We start from the raw sequence: 22,671 nt of genomic DNA on the forward strand, positions 1-22,671 counted from the left end.
TATCTAGGGCCATTATGACATTAAAAATAAATCAACTTGCCTGTACATTCTTCATGTGACATTGAAATGAGCGCTGCTTTCGGCATGCATTGGTTTAATTTGCAAGGGCTTGAAAATATGCTCTCCCTTTTCCTGAGCTGTTAGGCATTATTTTGCATTTTTTTTAAACTGTTGCTTGGAAACCTATTAGGACAACAGCTCTGTGAAGTAGACGTTTGTGCTTTCCCTTGTCCATGCATACATGGATGCAAGCGGAACCACTTGATTGGCCATCTGCATGGGAAGGAACCAAAATGTCTTGTGTGTATATATATGTCAACTTAGATGTTTTTGTCTGGGCTGTGAATGTGAAAATTATGTTTTAATTTTAAAAGAAGTATGAGAGTAATGTCATTGATTTGTGTAGGATCACCACAGTGCTGGATTTTAATTATTAAAGTCACAATTGCCAGTCATTAACACTGAAAATTCTTAGATTTGGTTCCCGATATAACATCGAACATAGTCTGTACCAGGAGTTCTTATTTAACCTTATAATAAAATGAATCCCCCCAAAATAAATGGGATGAAGTTCACTAAAGACCAGAGGCAAAGCCATGATCTGTTTCTCACAAAACACCAACTTGTCACCAACTAGTATGGGGACTCAAACGGAGCAGACAGCCCGTCCTTCAGTCCATGGACTGTAGATAGTGACTTAGCTAGTTGTTAGAGATCAGTAAGGCTGATGGAGGAAGTTGCCTTTTATCTGTTAACTGACTGCTTACATCCACCTCCAACAGTGGCTGAGAAAACAGTCACACCACAAAACTGGAGGATTTAAATCTCAGCTTTTCCTGTAACCAATGTGCGATCCTGCAAGACCTGCCTTTCTGGTTTTTAACATTACATTGAGCGACCAGTTTACAGGCTGCAACTTATTATTGCAAACTGCCAGTTCCTAAAAACATGGAATCATGTGGCTGCAACTGAATATAAACGGCTCGCAGGCTGTATTAAATCCAATCACTGCTGGTGCCAGGCGCGTTGGTTCCAGTATCTCAGAAAAGACACCTTTCTGTTCCACACACTACAGTGTCTGGAGTTTGCAGGGAATGGCGAAGTGAGCGAAAACACCCACTCAACGCCATTTCTGTGGTTACAAACTCCCTGTTAATAATAATAACGATGATAATAAAAATAATGACACATCTGTTGATCCTCTTTTCACCTACCCCATCTTGCTCTCCAGGACACACACAGACGCATATGTAGGTGAGATCGAGATTGGCAGCAATTAAGATAATAATTAAGTAAGAGAAGAGTGGTGAGACTCATCACCGCTAACAAGGAAGGCCACGAGCACAAACATAATAATACCAGTGCAGCAGTGGTATGCAAAGTCTTCTCTAAAGGAGCAAGTTCTCCACCCTAGAAGTGACTCAGTATGAAAAGAAAGTACCGCCTATGTGTACCTAATAAAGTGGCCCCTGAGAGTATTACATATAGGGCTACTTATTGTGCATTTTAAAAAGATTATTTTTATTATTATTAACACTAGGAACAGCGTTTGTATGTATAATGTATTATTGCACAAACAAGTTAAATTAGTAACAATGTGTGTTAAACTGCGTAACAGTAGCGAATAAATTTCACTCAGTGTTTTACGAAATAATAATCAACCCCAAGCTATTCAATGTTTTACATTAACTCGACTAATAGTGTAACTTGTAGAGTTTACTTTAAGCACGAAAGGCAAATAAACATGGTACATTTGACACCCCAAAAGCCCTTGAACACTGAGTAAGAGTTAATTATTTTTCTTAAAAATTGGGTTGATGTCGGTGGAAAAATGCTTACCTACTTTCCCGATACATAATTTTACGGCATTTTTTTGCCCAGATTATTACATCAATTAATAAATTGTAGCCTGCAAACTGAGTACAACCCAACGGATATATATGTTGAGACTTGCTGACGCTAATTTAGAAAGAACGGTGCCTAATTGTTCCCCAAAAGGCGTGGTTATTGTAATAAGAATATGCGTAATCCCAGAAATTAAATACCGGGTCTCAATAAAACACGGGCATTTATTTGATATTTAAGATACATTTGCATTTGATAGAAACGCCTTAAAGCAAATGGAAACGAAGGCAAGGGGAGTTCAGCCAATCATCTCTTCTGCGGTGGGATAGTGGGCGGTTCAAAGAGACACACCACCTCTAAACGGCTTTGCCCTCGGATCCTGCTCGGTGGCGATTGCGGTTCTGCGCGCCAGCAGCCTGTCCTTTCTGCTTATGCTGCTGGGGGACGAGTCGCCGAGGCAGACAAAAGGGATTTCATTTATGGACATATAGAAAGAGTTGCAATCTGTACGGACCCGAGGCGCACGGAAAACATGAAGGCACTGCGCTGCTGCGCTGTAGTTGCACTACTCAATTTAGTGAGCGGGTCAGATTTCTCAGAGAGGTCCAGCGTCGCTCATTTGTCGCTGGCGAAGGACCTGAAATTACGGGATGCTCGTAGGAAGAGATCCATGCCCACCTCCCCAGAATTTAGCGTGGGAACGGCAGATCCTGGGGGAGACTCTTGCGGGGCTCTTCGGGAATATGATGCGACGTTGAACAGCAGCACTCACCCCGTGAGTATCTTCATCCTGGGAGCTCCGCTTAGCTGTCTGGATACTTTTTTCCTCCCTTTCCAGACTCACAGACTCTTACCATAGCCATATTTCCAGTTATTCAAAACTAGCAATCTAGGGCACTGGGAATTTGGGTTTGACCTATAGACATTTACTTCCCCCTTGGGAGTTAAATTATAGTATTCTGAGTTTGAAGGCTTGATTAACAGGACTAGGTAAAGGGAATCGCATTCTGTTTTTATTTTGATCATGCAAGAAGCTACTGACATGAAGCATTTTTTTTTCATCCGATGTACTAAAAATTCCATAGAAGTCATCGATGTCAGGAGGAAAGTAAAACTGGGTGTTATGATACATTCTTATCATACTTGGCCGTGTTTTAAAACTTTGTGATTACTTTGTATTTCCTTAACTGGCGTCGCATTTTCGCGACGAAAGCCACATATTCTCATAAGCAGTATGTATAATTATAACAAGCCTTATTAATAAATCATTTTTATGTTTCTCCCTGACACCATATTCCCTCGCTTACTGTCAGAGACACAGAGGTGTTATTTGATCTCTGATGTGCGAATATTTGTCCAATTTTTTAATTATTAGGTAGGGAATGACGCTCCTGTTTAAATCTTTTAAAAAGTGTAATAGCAACCCGAAGTTTAGCCAATGGCAACAACACTGACGTAGGGTAACTCGATAGTTTTCTTCTGATTTATTAACATTAATCCTAACCCGTGCGATTCTGGAACAAGAAAAAAGAGCACATTCTGGAATAGAAAAGAGAACATATTGTAAAACTGACGATCATATGTATGTTTCCCAGATCCTCTAGTCATAACCTGGACGGATTTGTGGATCGTGTTACATGTTTAGAGTCATTTGCATTTTATGATGAGGGTGGAGGTCGGCCCTGTTAGCCAGGTCTTACTGGTAATACTGAGGCTAGCAGGAGCACTATGGGCAGAAGTGAGCTGGGATTAGCCCTTGGTTACCCTGCCAGGATACCCGGAAACAGGTAATTCCCAAACTGACCACTCGGAAGTTCTCGTTCCTCCCTGTTCTGTTGGCTGTGAGAACTTTTTCTCCATGGATTTGTGGATTGTTCCCCATGTTTTGAGGCCATGTCTTCATCAGTTTTGGTTGTTTCCCTTCAAGGGAATGATCTAGTCAACTACTGTTGTGACTTATTTCACCAAAGGCAGCAGATATTTAGGATCTGGAGCAGAGGGACAATTACTGGGTGAGGTTGGAGCTTGTGAATACTCTCAGGCAAGAGTGCGTAGTTGTTCCTCTACTTTCTATGACAATCAGTCTCTCACAGAAGCTGGAGGATAAATGTGAAACAATCAAACTCTGGTCTATTGACTTGAGTGTGCCGAGCGCTTCCAGAATTGTTCCCTTGATTCTATGGTTCTACACAACGGGTTCCTTGTGCCTCTGGGAAGGCTTCTGAAATCCCTTCTGAGTGGTTCTCCTATTACCTCTGAGGTGATTAATCATGGTGGTGTTGGTTCCCACTGAGGTGCAGGTTGACCTAAAGTCTCTGTGTATGTGTGCATGCATGTTGATTGGACAATGAATGAGGAATTGAATGAGGTGCAAAGGGTGTGGGCTGTGTCTTCCGTAAACATCATTGGGGAGAGTCAGGCCCTCCCTCCCCCCAGGGTATATCAGCCATTTGCCTGACTTAGGTATTGCCTGGCCAAGATCCGGATATACTGGAATTCCAGGCCCCTTGGCGGAGATCCTGTCTACTTAAGCAGGATGATGTGCTTCACCTGAGACGTACAGAGGATCCAAAGAGGAAACCTGTGTCTCTTAGGTCAGATGTAAATAAAAAGCCTTCAGGCTTAGTCCTGGGGAGACGCCCCCTGAGGACGATGTCGTGTTAACTCCCCTTCAGCTTAATTTGAATCTCTGCGAGTCTGGCTATCACTTTCAAATGAAAATATTAGCATAGCCCAGCTGCTTTTGTGAAGTAAATATGAGGTTATATTTTTGTTCTCGAATTTTTTTTTGTTTGTTCCATAATGAAACTTTGCATCTTTTTAGCCCTGTAAACGAGGACGAGGTTGCCTGTTTGCAATCAAATTATGATCCTGTGAACAGGGCTTAAACTACATGACTACATTTAGGGCTGGACTGGGATTGAAAATTGGCCCTGGACCTTAGGGTCCTCTATGGTAAATTTTGCTGGGGCGGATCTCCATGACAGATTTTGCCTGCCCGCATACCTATCGGCCCACTGGGAAATGCCCGGATCCCAGTGACCAGTCCAGCCCTGGCCGCATTGCAGGCATGAGGTCACGTCATTCTTAAGTTATGACCTAAATTCTTCTCCTTTCCGTCATGTTTCTGTAGGTGAATAAACCTCTGAAAGCTCATTCGATTCTTTTGCTAGTCCCTCCTGTGGATGCGATCGCTGCAGTATTGTAAAATTAGAATTGCTAGAATCTTGGTATTCTGGCACGGCATCATAGGATGTCTTGAAGCAGTGAATTTATGTGTTGTGATTTTTTTTTCTCCTTCCAAATCACTCATCCTGTTTAACTCCTGGAATTCAGTGGTAGTGTTACCCCGATGTAGTAGGTGGAGGTATTACCGCACACACTGAGGCTCGCTGGAGCACCATGGGTGTGAGTGATCTGGGATTAGCCCTTGGTTAGCCTGTCTGGATACCCGGATTCAAGTAATTCCCAAACTGGCCACTCGAAAGTTCTCGTTCCTCCCTGTTCTCGGTCTGTTGTTGGCGTTCTTCTTGTTGACTGTGAGAATTTTCTCTCCAGATGGCCTTACCCTCCGTTCGCATATTTCTTTCTTGCAGTGTGGTTTGTTCACTGAGGCTTTGTTTTTGTAAGCTTGTTTGAGGAAAAGCTAATGCTGAAACCAGTTATGTTTTTCCTGGTATGCTTGTTGTGGGGTTTGAAATCTGATTACAGTGATCAGGTGATGCTCACGTGACCTCTGTACATTAAACAAACCTGTCTCTTTGCCTAGGAAAACCACACAATCTGTGCTTCCACATTTAGCACGTTTGACACGTAAAACCAGACACGCTGCTGGCAGCAATTTTAAAGTTCTGTGAAATTTCTGGAAAAAGTTTGTTTTATATTCTGACAGATGACTGATATATGCAAGACAGAGTGATCTCTTTCCAACATGGATGTTTTCTGCTCTAGCCTGTTCAAGCAGCGTGAACAGGACCAGCCAAGAGTGCTGTTCTAGACCTCGACAATAACAGTGTCTCCCTGACCACTGAACTGTGTGTGGCTGGTTTTGATCAAGGAAGAGGGACTTCAATTTCACCTGTCAGTTCTCTGCTCATGTCGTACTAAAGATGAGGATTAGGTCTATAACCTGTGTATGTTTAGACGACAGGCAGTGCCCAGGATGCAAACAAGATCCGTTCGCTGTTTGTCTTTAAGTTGAATTTGTAGTTAGTCGGAAAAATAATAATGCAGTACATAATAATAATAATTATTGTATGGTATTAACAAAAGTAGCTACATATGGTACTCTACTGTACCTCAAACCGATGAACATTTGATGCTGCACACTGTTTTCATGAGCAACACAAAGTAGCACATGCATTCATTATTAACAACCATTGTATTTAACTTGAATTTTTTAAATAATAGACTTCATGGCAGTTTGTCCGTAAGAACAAGTTGTCTATAAGTCAGATGGTACTAACCTGGGGACTGCCTGTATCACCATGGAAACTGAGTGTTTACCAGTTATTCTTTCCCCCCCAGTAGCGTCACACAACTGACATTCGACGGTGTTCCCTGGCTGCTTTGGAGAAATTTCTCTCATGGACCAGCAACGTTTTGTGTGAAAACATTCTGTTCTGCTGTGGTGCATTTTTTGGAACCTGGTCAGGGAGAATAGACGAGGGTTTTGGAGTAAAGCGTAACACTGGCCTTCGAATGCCTGGGACGAATGATCGTGTTGCCGTTTATTGTGTTTCGAATGTGAGGTACGGGGCGATAAGTATCAGTGTTTGGTTTTCTTGCCATGGGGCTGTCTGGCTCCTCTGTGGTTATGTCAGTTCCAGCCTTGCTGTAACTGCGCTGGAATGTCGTCCCTGGTCCCCCTGCAGCCTAGAGAGATTATCTTTCCCATGGAGCCCTGGGAAGTGCCTTCTGGTTCAGGTGATCACAGTTCAGTCGATGATGACCGCTCTTCTCTTGCACACTTGACATTATTCCGAGTAGCTTGTAGAGTTGGGCCCGGGGCCTCTCTCCTTCTGTCTCACGCTCGGCCCGGGCTGTTGTTGCCAAAGCAATGAACGCCAAAGAACCACGGGAAAGCTGTGTGGTGGAAAAAAGGGTCAGAATCTCCAGAACTTCTCTTGTTGACACAGGTGGCGTTCAGAGGTGAGGAACATCAGGAACTAAAAGCGCTTGTTGTCGTGGCAATGATTCCAGTAGACTGAAAAACAACAACACAGGAAATATGAAATGTTAGATGCATACTGGGCTCTGTTGTATGATCCTGGACTACAATCATCGCAGACATAGGCGGCCAGAAATACTTCACTGCTCAATTGCACTTTCTTTCAGATGGTGTACGCTGTGTGGATGCGTGGGACGGGGTTATTTATAAATTGATGTTGATATTACACATTTGAACGTCACTTGAATTTCCCCAGATCGTCTACAGGACACCCCAGCTAGTATCCCTCAAGCTGATTATAAAGCTCTCATTTAGCTGCATGTTTTACATTTTTTTCTGTTTAGTTGCGATTCATTCAGTCATTTGATTATTGAAAGGCCTTCATTTTTTGCATTTTTGACAAAGATAAGTGATATTCTGCAGTGGTGTGATCTTTTAGTGCTGAAGAGCTATTAAGTTCTGTTTTGTTCTTTAGCATTTTTTACATATATTTTGCTTTTTAACCAAGTACCTTTTTTGAGAATTTCTGAACCAAACTAATCAGATAAGAATTTATTTCCTGATTTTTTTAGCTTTGAGAAATGTGTGTGTGTCCCTCTCTCTCTCTTTGTTTTTTTGTCGAGAAGTAAGTGCAGGTTGTCATGGTGTCATTGTGATCAGGTGGTGTCTGTTATGTACTAGCTGAAGCAACTGGTTTCTGCAAGTGGGGGCCCCGGTCTAACCTATAAAAGGTTAAAGGGAGCAACACAGCAAGAACGCTTTCAAGCGTTTCAAACACTGGCACCGGAACGCAGCTTTATCCAAAAATAGACTTATGATAAATAAATGAGTACTAATGTCATGCCAAACCAGTTGTGTTGCATTTTCCTGTGGGTTCGAAAAGGAGAGGAGGAGTTAAGCTCGTGAGAAGGAGTGTGGATTTGAATGTGGAAACGGCAACAGCAGTGAGAGTAGATTCAATATTCTACACTCTGCTCCCCCCCCCATCCTCTCTGCACATGGAGCCCAAGGGAAAACCGCAGGTCATGTTTTGCACTGATGCCCACAAAGGAGGTTGTGTCAACTCTTGCTGCAGTAACAGTTGGCTTATGCTTATGGTTCCTGTTTCTTCCTGCAGGGTGGTGGCAGGCCTTGACATCCTTGTTTATTTTTTTATGAGAGATGGCAATTTCAAAGGCCCTCCTCTTGTCTGAGGCATTATGCGATACTTGTGGACCTTATCTTCCTATCTGTCTGGAGGAGTGGTTCTCTATGTTTACTTGGTTTGCCTTGCATTACATTGCTGGTTCTCTGAGCCACTGTGGACCAAGGTTCCCACGACGAGTCGGGTTGAGTAAATAGGTGTTTTTCCGTGTTGGTTTGAACAGGCAATCAGGCAGGAAAGTTCCTGGTTAACATCCTGTTGGCATTTGAGACTGGCGTTTGTGGGCGATCCTCTTCCTCAGCTCCTCAACACCTTGCATTGTTGATAAGGCTTTCACGGAAACCTGGTAGACCAGGCTACAGGTATCGGTTACTGGGTTGGGAGTTAATGATCATGCACAATGCATGAGTGTGCCCCGTAGTGCACGAAGGTCCTGATGTTTGCGTAATGCTGATTTGCTGATCCGTGCAGGGGTGAGAGGCGAGGGGTAACACGACACGCTTGCCGTTCCCCTATACAAACTGCAGGCAACTCGGACAGCGTGCCGCTTTTGGACGTCCTCGGGGCAGGCCCTAGGGGAATGCTGCTGAGTCCAGTTTAATTGCTGGGCTGTGGTTCCTCAATCTGACTCCACCTAGGGCAAATATGCGGGGGAAGCGGGGGAACACTGCCCTAAGCACCTTGATGCTTCTGCTGTGTCCTTTTTTTTGAGGTTTTATTTGAACTTTATTTTTGCATGTGAATTTACTTGTGTCCTGGTGTCAAAAGGAGGGAGGGATTATACCTATCCATTTTTTATGAAGACACGAATGTCAAGGAGGAGCAGAGTGGGATACTGTGAACATCCTGTTATACAGGAAACACATCTTTAGTGGTGCTCCCCTTGCAAAAAGGGTTGGTTTATGTTTCAATTGGTGATGCACCGAAGACTATTGGATAGGAGCTGGTGGTGTAATGGAATCTTGGGCTTAGGGGTATAATTTGTGGTCCCCGTGGTTCCCTTGAGGTAAATGATTGAATTTATCTCCAGCTGTAGGTATAATTATTAATCTGTAAAACTGTAAAAGTGTCAAAGACTAGCAGGGAAACGTCCTGGTTAGCAGTGTGACCTTGCATTTCCGGGTTGTGGCTCTGGTTGCATATTCTCCCTGTGTTTGTGTGAATTGAATATCCCTTGAGATCTCTGTTTTCCTCGCATAGTCCAAAAACGAATGGTTATGTGAACGGTAGGGTGAATTGCTGTCTATAAATTGCTCTTTGTGTGTGATTGCGTGCCCTGTGATGGGCTGGCATCCTGCCCAGGGTGTTCCCTGCCTCGTGCCATGTGCTTCCTGGCATTAGTTCCTGGGTCTTTGCGGAATAAGCACTTATGGAAGATCAGCGGATGGATAAATGTGTCAAACAATCAGCTACGTCAATCATTTTAGGTCACTTTAGGTCACCCTAGGACAGGGGTGATCAGTCTTATCCAAAAAGGGCCGTAGTGTATGCGGGTTTTTACTGTAACTTCCTAATTAGATTACTAATTAGAGAACTGATTGGCTGAAGAGTCCTCACATCTAGGTTTGAACAGCTGACCTACAGGCATGCACACCGGCCCTTTAAGATAAGATTGACCACCCCCTCCTGCAGGATCTCTAGGCCATGGATGAGATTGCCTTGTGTGTGTAATGCCCTCCTTCTGTTCTCTCTCTGCAGTATGTCTTCAGAGACCTGAGTGGCTCCGTGTCATTGGCCTGGGTGGGAGACGGCACCGGGGTGAGTATCCAGGCGCTGGCTTAGCCGCACCCACGAGGCAGTCCTAACGTTCGAGGAAGCACAGCCACCTGAGAAAGCATGCAAATAGCACGTTTCTAGGCTCATGGGTGGTCCAGATGCCATATGCAAGGGAAAACCAGTCTTGGTCCATCTCCTGTAGATATCCGGGCACTAATCCAAGACAGAACCAAGTTCTGTGTGAATATATATATGTATATATGTGTGTGTATGTATGTATGTATGTATGTATGTATATTTCAGCACCTGTTCACACATATAACTAGCATTGTGTATATGTTTCTTTTTTCTTCTTACATTTTTACTTATATATTTATAGTTTTAGAAATTGTTTTCTATTGTTTTTATTATCTGTATTGTTATTTATTTGCTGATCCTATGGATCCTGTCCTTTTTTGTACTGTCTTTTTTCATTATTGCTGCTGTTTCTCAAAGAATTTCCCCATTGTGGGATTAATAAAGTCTAATCTAATCTAATCTAATCTAATCTAAACAACAGGTTCGTTCACTCTGTCAGCTGTGGAGCAGTTAAATGAACCACTTTTGTGATTTTAAAAACATACTTCAGTTCCAGCTTACAGTTTGATTCTTACAAATGTGCATTTATGATTTTTTTTTTACAATCAAGATTTTCTTTTTATGGGCATCATAGCAAATGATACCCCCCCCCCCCCCCCCCACTCCCGCCAGCCAGGTTTCAGCACAGTTAAATTTGCTGGTCAGCAGGAAGTGTGGAGCCGCGTTCGGGAGATTCCCACGGCTTTCGCGTTCCTGTCAGACTGCCTGTCTGGTTCCTGAAAGTTACCACACAGTTGTGCAGTTATTCTGGACCCCACTGGACCCAGATTATCACTAGTTAGCGTCTACAGGTAGCATGACACAATGTCATCAGTACAAAGGGTCTCTGACACAACAATCAAAAATAAGGCATCAGGAACCTTCATTTGGCAAGCGTTGCGTTGTGAGGGGACCAATCATATTCCGCCTCGTCGTTCCCAAACGTTTGTTCACGGGCAAAGACAACAACATAATGAGAAGAACTGTAAAATTTGGAATGCTTCTCTTTCAGTTGGGGGGAATTCCCACAATGTCAAAACAGTTGCAGTGGTTGTGTTGACTGGCAAACTTGACCAAGTTCTGCCGAATATATACGTGATGCTTTATTTTTAATGTTTCATGGAAAATTTCTTTGAGGAAATATTTCACTTAATTATACAGCAAAGGCACAGAACTGAGTGATTTTTTTCATAATCCTGGCTTTGTTTTCTTGATCCTCTTTTTGCAGCACCTCCTTTCCCCTTTTTCCTGTATATTTATTGTTCAGTGACTGCGAAATATGCATTGAGGCATTAAGACACATTACCGTGACTGAGCAAAACACCATAGTTCTGCATACCTTTGTTCACTCTCTTGTCAGTGTGCTATGAGCCAAACTTAGGCACGAGCTTTTCAAAGTGCTGTGAACACTGTGCTCTTATCCAATCTGTCCCTCGCCTGCAAAACTGTCTGTTCCTGGCGGTCGATCTTGCCAACATGGCGGAACAACATCTTGACCTATTTTTACACTATGACGTTCAGCAGCTTAAATAAAGATGTGTTTTGGTGACAACATGTAGAGTAACTGCTCACATCTAACCTTAAACTTACTTGCCAGCAGAGAAAGAGAAAAGGAAGATTATTTTTCAAGTTAAACAATGGGGGGGAAAAAAAACATAACAGTGATTGGGTGATCAGTTGCCATAGATACCACCAATGACGTTGGTTCTTTCACACAGGTGATTCTGGCTCTAACAACATACCAGGTGCCTATTTTCATGCTGCGGTTTGGCCAGTCAAAACTCTACAGAAGGTAAGTGTCAGTGCAGGCCTACTAGATGGAAGAGGGGTTCAGCACAAAATTTTATGTTTGTGTGCGAATATCTGTACTTGTACTGGCAGTACAGCAAAACTCTTTGCATCTCCCTCCCCCACAGTACAAACTACGGGAAGTTTTTCGACGACGTGACAAACCTCATTAACAACACCTTCATCCGCTCCGAGTTTGGCATTGCTGTGGGCCCTGAGAATTCTGGGAAGGTTGGTGGAAGACTGAGCCTTTTTAAATGCTTTCAGGCACAGACCTCATTTTGTCTGCTACTCCTCACAGTGCGGAGGTCTTAGATCAAACTGGAGATCTACCTTTAGGGTTCTAGGGCTCAGATGGTTTGCTGACCAGACTTTCGCTCTGTCATGTCAGTTCTTATTTGAATATTACATCACCATTGGTTTCTGATTGAATGTCAACATGCTAAACTACGGAGTCCAGTGACTGGAAGTGCCTACCCTACTCGATTGTGTCACACTCTATTAGTCTACCCCTCAGCGTGTCAGTGCGTTGGCATTTATGAGGAGTTAAAGTAGACTCTTCCTGTTTTTACACTGCAAACTCTAGATGAGATAGACAATATTTGGGCAGGCCACCGATGCAAATGCTCTCTCTATTCAGGTGATTCTCACAGCCGACGTACCAGGGAGCCAGGACATCTCGCGAATCTTTCTTTCCAGGGACTTTGGGAATAGTTTCACGAGCAACAACCTCTCCTTCGAGCCGGTGACACAAATATCCTACAACCCCAGCGACAGCGAGGCCCTGCTGGCAGTGAGCTCCACTGTGAGTCGCCGTTGCCGGAGACCCGCGATGCTTTTATATGTGCCATGCGATCACATGCATGCTGCAAGACGGGATCTGGGATCGGAACCAGCTGGGTGTTGGCCTGGGAATAATGTGTTTTCTGTGGCTGAGAGAATATAATTATTATTATATATCATATAAAGACTGGGGCAAGTTAACCACAGCCTGCCCTCCCCAGACAAATTATACATAAGCAGATACACACCCACGTACCTACATATGCTGTTGATAATGAACACACTACTGACAAACTCATTAAGGAAGTTAATCTTTGATGGCAGTGGCAAACATCTTTGTGTATATTTTATCGTAAAGGTTTCTTAAGCATGTTTAAGTGATAGAGGCTTTAATCTTTCTGGTTTATTTGCCCATTTGCCTGCTTGCTTCCTTGTTTCAGCATGACCTCTGGCTGTCAGAGGATTTTGGCAAGAACTGGAGGAACATTCATCACTCTGTGTGTCTAGTGAAATGGTAAGGAGTGGGTGACTGGTGAGCCAGTGAGTGACTGGGATCTCTGCTCGGCCTTCGATTCCGCGTAGCAGTCGCCACCTTTAGAAGGACGGTCTGACGGGCTGCGTAGGGTGTGTCTGCTGGCTTTCTGGCATGTAGGTCAAGCCATCCAAGAAACTGGTCTTCTGGGACTGCGTTAGCAAGCAACGACAAACCAGGCCCTGGTTGGATCTGACAGCTCGGCATTCTTGTCAGAACACTTTTCTTGATATACTCTGCCTTTCTCCTGCTTACTTTCTCTTAGACGTGTAGTCTAACGGCTTACAGTCAGTAAACTAAGATAAAGAGACTAAAGAAATGGCTTACAGTGCTCACAGGACACTTGCTTAATTAATTAAAAAAAACATTACTTTATTCATTTACAAAACATACGTAGTATATCACATTAGAAAAAAAAACTGTAGTTTTACGTAAAACATTTATTTCAAGTAGTAATAAACTGAAACCCAAATTATAGTTCTAAAAGAGCTGTTCTGAGTTAAAAAGTTCATGGACAAGCATCATTGGGTGCTTTTTAATTAGCGACACCTTTGCAATAATATAAAACACCAGACATTTGTGTTTAGTATCCCTATGGCAGCAAATGACTACCATTGTTGGGCATTTTAGGTCCAGAAGCTACAAATTCAGACCAAGATTTTGTTTCTATCAATGCATTCATCAATTCTAATCCAAATCAGGAAATGGAACTGGAACTGGAATTTAAATATCCCTGAAATTCGAATTCAATTCCAATTTTGTTCCCCATAATTTGTTTTCCAATCCCAGCTCCAGTTCCATTTCCTGATTTGGATTGGAATTGATGAATGCATTCTGGAATGGCTCCAACCCTGGTTTCTACCAACCAGTTGAGTCCTCTGTGACTCTCACTCTTTATGCTCACCTGGATGGCAGAATCAAAATCTGGGTCTGGATTTGTAGCTTCTGGACAGGAAAAGCCCTACACTGACTACTACAACTGCACTTAATAGCAAAACGGAAAGAACAGAACTGAATAAGTCAGTCAAAAAATTCTGACACCTAAAAAAAGAAAGTGTCTTTGCAAAAGATATGTGCAGGTATGTTAAACGCTACTTGTCAATGGACTTTTGTTGTGAAACCAATTAATTTGCAACATTTTTAAAGAATTATGCAAGTGTCCCAAGAGTTTCTGTATGTGATGTGGCTGAAGGATGGAGGGATCTAATGTCACATGTCCATCATTCTAGGGGGCGAAATGGAGCAATCTTCTTCACCACCAGTCTTAACAGATCCTGCAGTGAGTAGCTTGGTTGAGCCCTGTCGTGTTTTCCTTTCTGGTTTGATGCGGGTGGTGAGACGTGTAGCTTCCCTCTTCCCTGTCAGGCGATAGGGGCATGCTGGAACTAAGGGGCACCACGGACTATGGGAAGACTTTCAAGACCCTTGGCACCAAGATCTACTCCTTTGGTGTGGGTGGACGCTTCCTCTTTGCCTCGGTCATGGCTGACTCGGTAGGTTGACAGACAGCGTGGTTGTGTGTGTGTCTGTGTGTGCATGCAGACAGTGTAACAGCTCTGTACATGCGTTTGCTTCTGCCCCAGGACACCCTACGTGTGATCCACGTCTCCCTGGACCAGGGTGACACGTGGAACATAGCTCAGCTTCCAGCTGTGGGGCACGAGCAGTTCTACTCCATCCTGGCTGCAAGTGATGACATGGTGTTCATGCACGTGGACGAGCCGGGAGGTCAGTTTTCCCACTAACATGCTGGACTGGCTCTGCAGGGGTGGTGCCAGCGGACCTCAGTTTAGTGCCAGGGGAAACTCAACCCGTGGGATCAGATAGACAGTAGACAGGGACTGTTATTCCATGGATGGTTATTCATGCAAAATCCAGGTTGGTTTGGTAGTCATTGTTAGCAGGTAACCCATACCAGATAGGGTCATTTGTAGTGTCATTGCTCCCAGATTCAGGTTTTGGCACCATCTACGTCTCCGATGATCGCGGTGTTGTGTACTCCACGTCTCTGGAACGGCACCTTTACAGCACCACTGGGGGTGATACTGATTTCACCAACATAACATCACTGCGCGGTGTCTTCATGACCACCGTGTTGGCGGAGGGTGAGTGTGTCTGGGTAGAGCCTAAGGGCCAGATCTAAATCAAGAGAGACAAAAACATTTCCCTCTGGATGCCGGTTTGAGTGACCTTATGTGACATCCGGTCCCTGTGATTTACAGATGGCTCATTGCAGACAGTTGTGACCTTTGACCAGGGTGGTGAGTGGAGGCCCCTACAGAAACCAGCAGAAGGCGGCTGTGACGCCCCATTGCAGAGCCAAGAGCAGGTGATGACGCCCAATGGGTAGACAAGAGCAGAAGATGTGTGATCAGAAGAACCTTACTGTGTTTGCATGCACTTTGACGTGCTTGCATGTGCTTCTTTGGGTGCGTGTTCAGCAGACCCTGACGGCCATCCTTGGTTCTCCTCCCCTACAGTGTACCTTCCATATCCATGCCTCCTACAGCATCTCCGCAAAGCTGAACGTTCCCATGTTGCCGTTGACCGAGCCCAACGCCGTGGGACTCATCCTAGCACATGGTACTTTCCCAGTCCAGCCGGCCTCAGGCAGCTGAAATCTGTCCTATTCCTGCCATCACTCCCAGTAGATCGCAGTGTGAATGTACCTGCCCCATTTCCAGTTGTGTGTTTATCCAAGTAAATGCAACCAACCAGCTGCTTTATAGCGATGCTACAGTGACCCTAACTCTCTGACCTCCTTGCAGGTAGCATGGGTGATGCTCTCTCGGTGATGGAGCCTGATGTATATGTATCGGATGACGGGGGCTATTCCTGGCAGCTGGCTCTCAAGGGCCCCCACCACTATGCCATCCTGGATTCGGGTGGGTTGCTGGTGGCCGTGGAGCACACCCCCTCCCAGACCATCCAGCAGATTAAGTGAGTCTGGTCCGGGGGATTGGGGTGGTGGTATCAGGGTGGGGTGTATGGGGTGTATGGGGTGAGCTGTGTGATAGACTCTGTTCCACTGATGGCCTGATGGCGGGCTTTTCTCGGCCATGTTAAGTCGTCTGGCCGCTGAGAGAGATGTTGATTCGTACTGTGGGGTGGTGACTCCGTGCCAAAAGGGCCACACAGTCTGGCATCTGAGTGGGTGCCGTCTGGCGAACTCTGTTAATGTGAAGGAGGACAGCAGGTTCATGATGATGCAAGTGGTGAACACCGCAGAGTGGTTAGGTGTTACCTATCAACGAGCACTTAATTAGCAGCTGGATCCCCGATGAGGGACTCCCTCAGTTAAACAAGCTACGCTTGTACGTGAAGCTCAGGCAGCTACTTATACCATCCAAAGCCCATGGAGGTCATCGCAGATGCCAGAGGGATCAGACTGTTCCATAAGGACCTGCTACTGTAGTTCAGCTGTTCTCTTTTCTCTCTGAGCAGGTTCTCCACAGATGAGGGACAGTGCTGGCACGTCTACAACTTCACCAAGGAGCCGATCTACTTCTCCGGGCTGGCATCAGAGCCTGGGGCGCGCTCCATGAATGTCAGTCTCTGGGGCTACCGCGAGAACCTGTTCAGCCAGTTCTGGGTCTCCATCACAATTGACTTTAAAGAGCTGCTCAGTCGAGATTGTGAGTATTGGTCTTGTTCAGAGTTTGGGGGTTCTGGGATCTGGAATAGTGCCAGGTAATCTTAGCCAGAAGAGGAAAGGAGGATGGAGCTGGAGAATTAAAGCTAGGTTGGTAAACTTTACATTGACGATGGGGGAGGCTCTACTTGTCAGGTTGGAGCGAGTTTTAGAGATAGAACTTGTGGCTAGTTGTGGGTTCTTGCAAGTCACCAATAAAGAACTGAGAAACCACTACAGTGAACTTGAAAGTGACATTCATACCACCTGCTTTTTTACGGCCTAGAGCCGAATGACAGATCTCCTTTTATTGATGGAAAAACAAGCTTGAAAAAAATGACAGAAGGGTCTTACACTGCTGGCGGTGTGTAATACACATGTTGTGCACATCTCCACAGGTGTCGATGATGACTACGTGGAGTGGTTGGCACACTCTGATGACATCAGCGATCCTAACGATGGGTGCATGCTGGGATACAAGGAGAAGTTTCTACGGCTACGCAAAGACTCGGTGTGCTTGAACGGCCGAGACTACATGATCAACAAGCAGCCGTCACCCTGCCAGTGTACGCTGGATGACTTCCTCTGGTAAGGCACTTCACACGTTATGTTATGAAAGAGAACGAGTAGAACAGTAATCTGCATTCTGCATAACACATCCAAGGTTTAGTTCTAACCGTGATAGCCTGTGCAGATGGTGTAATGCAGAAACTGTGGCATAATGAGCACCGTTAGTACACAGAAGTGAAGAAACCCATTTCTCTCTTTTCAACATCTGTTCACAGACCCCTGTTGTTTCTTTTTGATTGGAAGGTGACTTGACAGGGTTGTGCATTTTGCATTTACATTTATTATATTTAGCAGACATATTTGACCAAAACAACATACAAGCGAGGCAGAATCAGTCTAGGTTTTCAGGTCATGTCATGTGGCGTAAGCCCCAGAATTCCACTAGGGGTTCTGTGCTCCAGATTGTGGTGTTGTGTGCCTCTGCAGTCTGTCCAAGATGTTTATAACCATGGTGTGTCGCCATGGACTGAATGACCTTGGCGCCCGTGACGGAGCTGAGTAGCTGTTTTGAAGCTGTACCTACTTACACCGTGTCCATTCCGTCGGCAGTGACTTTGGCTACTACCGTGTAGAGAACAGCTCAGAGTGTGTGGAACAGCCGGACCTCCAGGGCAAGGTGCTGGAGTTCTGTCTACAGGGCAAGATGGAGCAGCTGCAGACTAAGGGGTAATGCTCATTCTGCCCGCCCTAGCACCTGAACACCCCCCTCTTGGTAATGATATTGTCGGTCATCCTTCCTTTTCTCTCTTGGTCGCTGTTTATTTGTCATACAGCTACACCTCCATCCATGAGCCATCTTACCTGCAGGTACATTGGAAGTTTCAAACCCATTCAGTGATTCTAATGTCCTCCAAGATTAAATGCACTGCAGTAGATGGTGAAAATATCTTTTTAAATAGATTTGTTAATAAATATTTGTTACATATTCAAAGAACGTTAATATAGTCAGTGAGTTTACCTCTGGTGCTGCAGTCTGTTAGATCATCCATCCATCCATCCTTTCATCCATCCATCCATCCATCCATTCATCTTCCAGTTGCTTCTTCAGTACAGGGTCATAGTACTCGCAGAAAATGTGACACTGATTTAGGAGTGGGCGATACGGCAAAAACATCATATAATGAATCTTTTTTATGTTCGTTTTTAAGACTTTTGCAAGTTACCTAGAAGTAAAACCAAACTAATTTCCTTATTTTAAAAAAATACAGCCCTATAAGGCAATAAAACCTAAAAGACAAACATTCTCAGCACACTCTTCTGGAGATTTTCCTTTGAGGTTGTTAATAAGGTTCCTCGTGCTGCCCTCCGACATGCAGACCTTATCTTTGCAAATATTGCAAATAACTGTTGCTGTCAGTTTTGGAAAATCCAAACAAGTTCCATATTGCCGATGTCAAATACGTTCTAGGGACCAACTCCTTCATGCCATCCATGCCACTACATTGGCAAATACGGAATGTGTTGCATGTTGCACATTGCATGTTGGGATAGGCGTGAAAGGGAGAGAGGAAGAAATCCAAGGTACTACCTACTGCCGGTTTGTTGGTGTGTCGAAACAGATTTGACTGACAAAACGACTTTAGCCACAGAACTGCAACTGATAGAAAGTACACTGTAGCATGATACTAACGATCTCTACTAATGATCTCTTCGTAAAGGCAGATTGTGGAGACATTGTAATTGTTCACGAACTAATATCGCGAAATCGCACACCCATACTCTGGATTCACATTCAGGGAAATTGTGTGTTTTTTCCCTCACTAACACTTCTTAAATGAATGAATGATTCGTACACAAAGGCAAGAAAGTCTGTGAGGTTGACCCTGACGATAAAAGAGAGTGGGATCAACTGTTGGTTCCACCTGTAATGCTGATCTCCCGCCCTGTCTGTGACCCACAGGTACCGGAAGATACCAGGAGACAAATGCGAGGGGGGTGCTGCACCCGAGCGCTCAGTGATTGACCTGAGCAGCAGGTGTGTCAGCAACATTTTGGTCACTGAAAAGCAGGTAAGGAGTCTCCACTGCCACTTTCTCATGTATATGTAACATTCATTGTTATTGTTTAGTTGTAATAAATCAAAATCCTTACTCTCTCTGCCTGTCTGACCCCCGCCCCCTAGACGAACACGAGCACCTCCAGCACTGCACTCATCATACTGGTTGTTATTTGCACTCTGCTGATCAGTGTGGCAGCAGGGGTGCTCTTCATCAAGAGATACGTATGTGGAGGGAGGTAGGTATGCATGCGGTCCTGGCACAGTGCCCTCTGCTGGGCTGGTGGGTTTATGTTTTGCCGGAGTGCACATCTCATTGTTTCTCTTGCAGATTTCTGGTCCACAGGTACTCAGTGCTGCAGCAACACGCAGACGCCAACGGCATCGAGACCGCGGATGCATTGGACACGTGTGCCGTCAGTTCCAACAGGAGGCAGTACCACGACGATTCCGATGAGGTACTGACACACAAACACAAGGCACATAACTAGTCTCCAAATCCACGGTTTGGGTCAGAGTTTGATATTTGAGTCATGGTTCGGTCCTTACCTAGTTTTTTTTTTTTGTTTAGATTTTTTGGGTCGGAAGGGCAGTAGGTGATTAATAAAAAAAATGGGGAAAAAATATAGATTTTATTGTTCAACAACTAACAGAAGAACTAAACAACATCTTATATTACCTTAACTTCACATAAAATTAAATAACAAAAAAATTAATTAAAAAATGAAATACTATATTCTCCTGGATAACCAAAATATTCCAACACCGCTGACCTGACAGTGCCAGGAGGCTCTGCAATCTAAGGCTTATTATCCATCTTGAGCTAATGAAACTAGCCTAGGCATGATCGCTCAGTCATGATTGGACCAAAATAGTCATGTGACACACAATTGGAAGGTGTAATATTTACAAAATATACAGCATGTCCTAACTTTAAGTAGAACAATAACTTATTGATTTATGGGTCTTGGTTTCAGATCCGTTACATTGCTAATAAACACACGTGCACACGTGCTCACAAGTGGACCTGGGTCTGAGTGTAGCAGGACCGACTGCTGTAGCTTAGCCAGGCTTGTTCACTTGCTGTGTGCTGAAATGCCTTTGCCTTTGCTGTGCAGGACCTTCTGGATTGAGACCCAAAGGAAGCTGTATCCAGGTGGAAGGAGAAACCTGGGTAGACGCACCCCCCCCCCCTCCCAACTCCCAGGCACCATTCTCCTCCAGTCCCCCAACTCTGTCTATCCACGCCAGCTCCAGTACTAAAGTTGCTGCTGTATCTAGTGCCTCGACTCCACCACGCAAATCTCTCCAGAACAACCTTCAGCCACTTCTCAACCCGGCCTGAATGACCACCAGCCAAACCGTGTTTCAAATGCAGCATCCACTGCTTGTGCAGAAGCCCCGGGAGACAGAGATCCACCCCCAGGGAGACCAAGAGACCTCCATTGCTTGCCAGGACACTTTCCTGCCTTGTAATCTGGTTCTTTGTGGTGTCACGTTTCATGCAAATGTACGGGGATGGACTAGACCAGATGGCTGTCGGACAGGTGGCTGACCAGGTTGATCTGGGCTGGGATCTGGTCCCTCTCAGCCACACAGCTTTGCCCACCAACCCTTGCGGTGAGAAACCCATTGTGAGGAACTTGAAACGAGAGGCACAGAGTTTGTCCAATAGTCACAGAGATGCACTTGCTTTCCCGGCTGGTGAATACTATCTGCTGTAATCTAAGAAAATGGTGTATATATATTTTTTTATCATGCTTGAAAAATATATGGAAAGCCGTTTAGTTTTTTTTCCCCACTCTCTCACATTGGTGATCTGTGTATTTATGTAAAAAAGAAATCTTCATTTTTTGATTTGTTTTGATGTAATAAAGAGAATTCTGGGAACTTTAACAATTTGTTTATTTTTATCGTTCTGCTACAGCTTTGTAACTAATTCTATGACAGGTGTTCAAAAATTCTTGTAGAATTCTGTTATGTCCACAAATGCATGGAATGTCTTAATCAATGGGCAATAAAAATCAGATGCAATATTTTATAAACCCTATTCACTTAAGCTTTGTTTTAATCCAGCCTCAGATCAAGTTCACAAGTGTGATAATTGCTGGCATTGCAATTCAATGATAAACTCATGAGATCATTTGCAGTCCAGTTCACTTCCACAATGAAGAAGTCAAGAGCTGAGGGAAATCAGCACACACTAAAGGAATGGCCCTTCCTGGTATATTTCAATATATTTTTCTTACATTTGGATCTTAAAATGTGGATGCAACATTAATTAGCTTATAGGTACTTCATTATACAATATTTTCTATAAGATAGTACCTTTGCACTATTTGCCTGATGTTGTGGAGTTTCCACTGCATTTTAACAGGCTTACACTCATGGATAGTGCAGAGATCGTGTGAAGGACTGCTTAAAAACCCTCAAAGCCTTAACCCAGACTTAGATGTTACACTCAGGGATCGTCAACCTGTCCATTGACGGACCGATGTTTATAGTAAAAATTGTATTTTGATCAAAATGTTATTTATATTAACAAACATTAATCAAAGTATGTAGGACATAGAAATCTCTCCACTATGCCTATTGAGGTTGAAAGTCTGATATATTAAATTCTATTTAATATGAGTAGCCTGAGTAACCATCATATATGAAAACATGATCATAATCATAATCATATGAGCTCCCATTTTACGGTACTGTTTCTGCAGACTGTGTCTGACCCTAACCCTATGACCACTAACTTTATTATATGCCAGTCTTACATCAAACATGCTTGAGAAACAGGTATTATTTATATATATATATATATATATATATATATACATACATATATATATATATACATACACACACACACACACATATAAAAGAGTCATTTTATATGTATTATATATTTTATATTACTTTATATTATATATACATAATTCATAACTAATAATTTATATCTGGGAAGTAAAACATCTGGTTTCAGAGTTAATCGGAAGTAAGGTCTAAGTAATAATTCAGTTCAACTAGTACTTTTATTTCAATTATGGACTGTGGCTTTGATGATTGTGAACAATATGGATAGCCTTGGGCCTTCACAGTAATGTGCTGATTGGGTTCAACGTGACGCAATGTCACGCATACACTTTATTTATGCGTTTTCTTGATTTTTTTGGTTATTGTTTAAACTGGAGTATTCAATCATGCCTTATAAGTTTGTACTTGAATATTTGTTCAATAAAAGAAAGCATTACAAACATTTCAGACGTGCTTTATGGTTATGATGAATGTATTCGAATTTACGAACTGCAAAAGGTACCAATGACTAAAATCGGGATTCTATGGTTAATCAAGTAATTACCGCCTAAACCGCATCTTCGTAACG

At 43.7% G+C, this 22,671-nt stretch overlaps 1 protein-coding gene across 1 annotated transcript; it reads left to right on the plus strand.

Moving 5' to 3' along the window:
• Positions 1-2,185: 2,185 nt before the first annotated feature.
• Positions 2,186-21,337, plus strand: sort1a (sortilin 1a). Its single transcript, XM_023841127.2, has 20 exons — positions 2,186-2,620; positions 9,858-9,917; positions 11,711-11,784; positions 11,909-12,011; positions 12,421-12,585; positions 13,004-13,077; positions 14,325-14,374; positions 14,461-14,588; positions 14,679-14,823; positions 15,045-15,200; positions 15,318-15,424; positions 15,576-15,678; positions 15,864-16,035; positions 16,540-16,730; positions 17,125-17,314; positions 17,846-17,962; positions 19,197-19,305; positions 19,419-19,531; positions 19,624-19,750; positions 20,411-21,337. Exons 1-20 carry the CDS (start codon positions 2,378-2,380, stop codon positions 20,423-20,425), a joined length of 2,442 nt encoding a protein of 813 aa, XP_023696895.1. The 5' UTR covers positions 2,186-2,377; the 3' UTR covers positions 20,426-21,337.
• The last annotated feature ends 1,334 nt before the right edge of the window (positions 21,338-22,671 follow it).

The sequence above is a fragment of the Paramormyrops kingsleyae genome, chromosome 8, assembly GCF_048594095.1.
Source record: "Paramormyrops kingsleyae isolate MSU_618 chromosome 8, PKINGS_0.4, whole genome shotgun sequence".
Classification (NCBI taxonomy): Eukaryota; Metazoa; Chordata; class Actinopteri; order Osteoglossiformes; family Mormyridae; genus Paramormyrops; species Paramormyrops kingsleyae.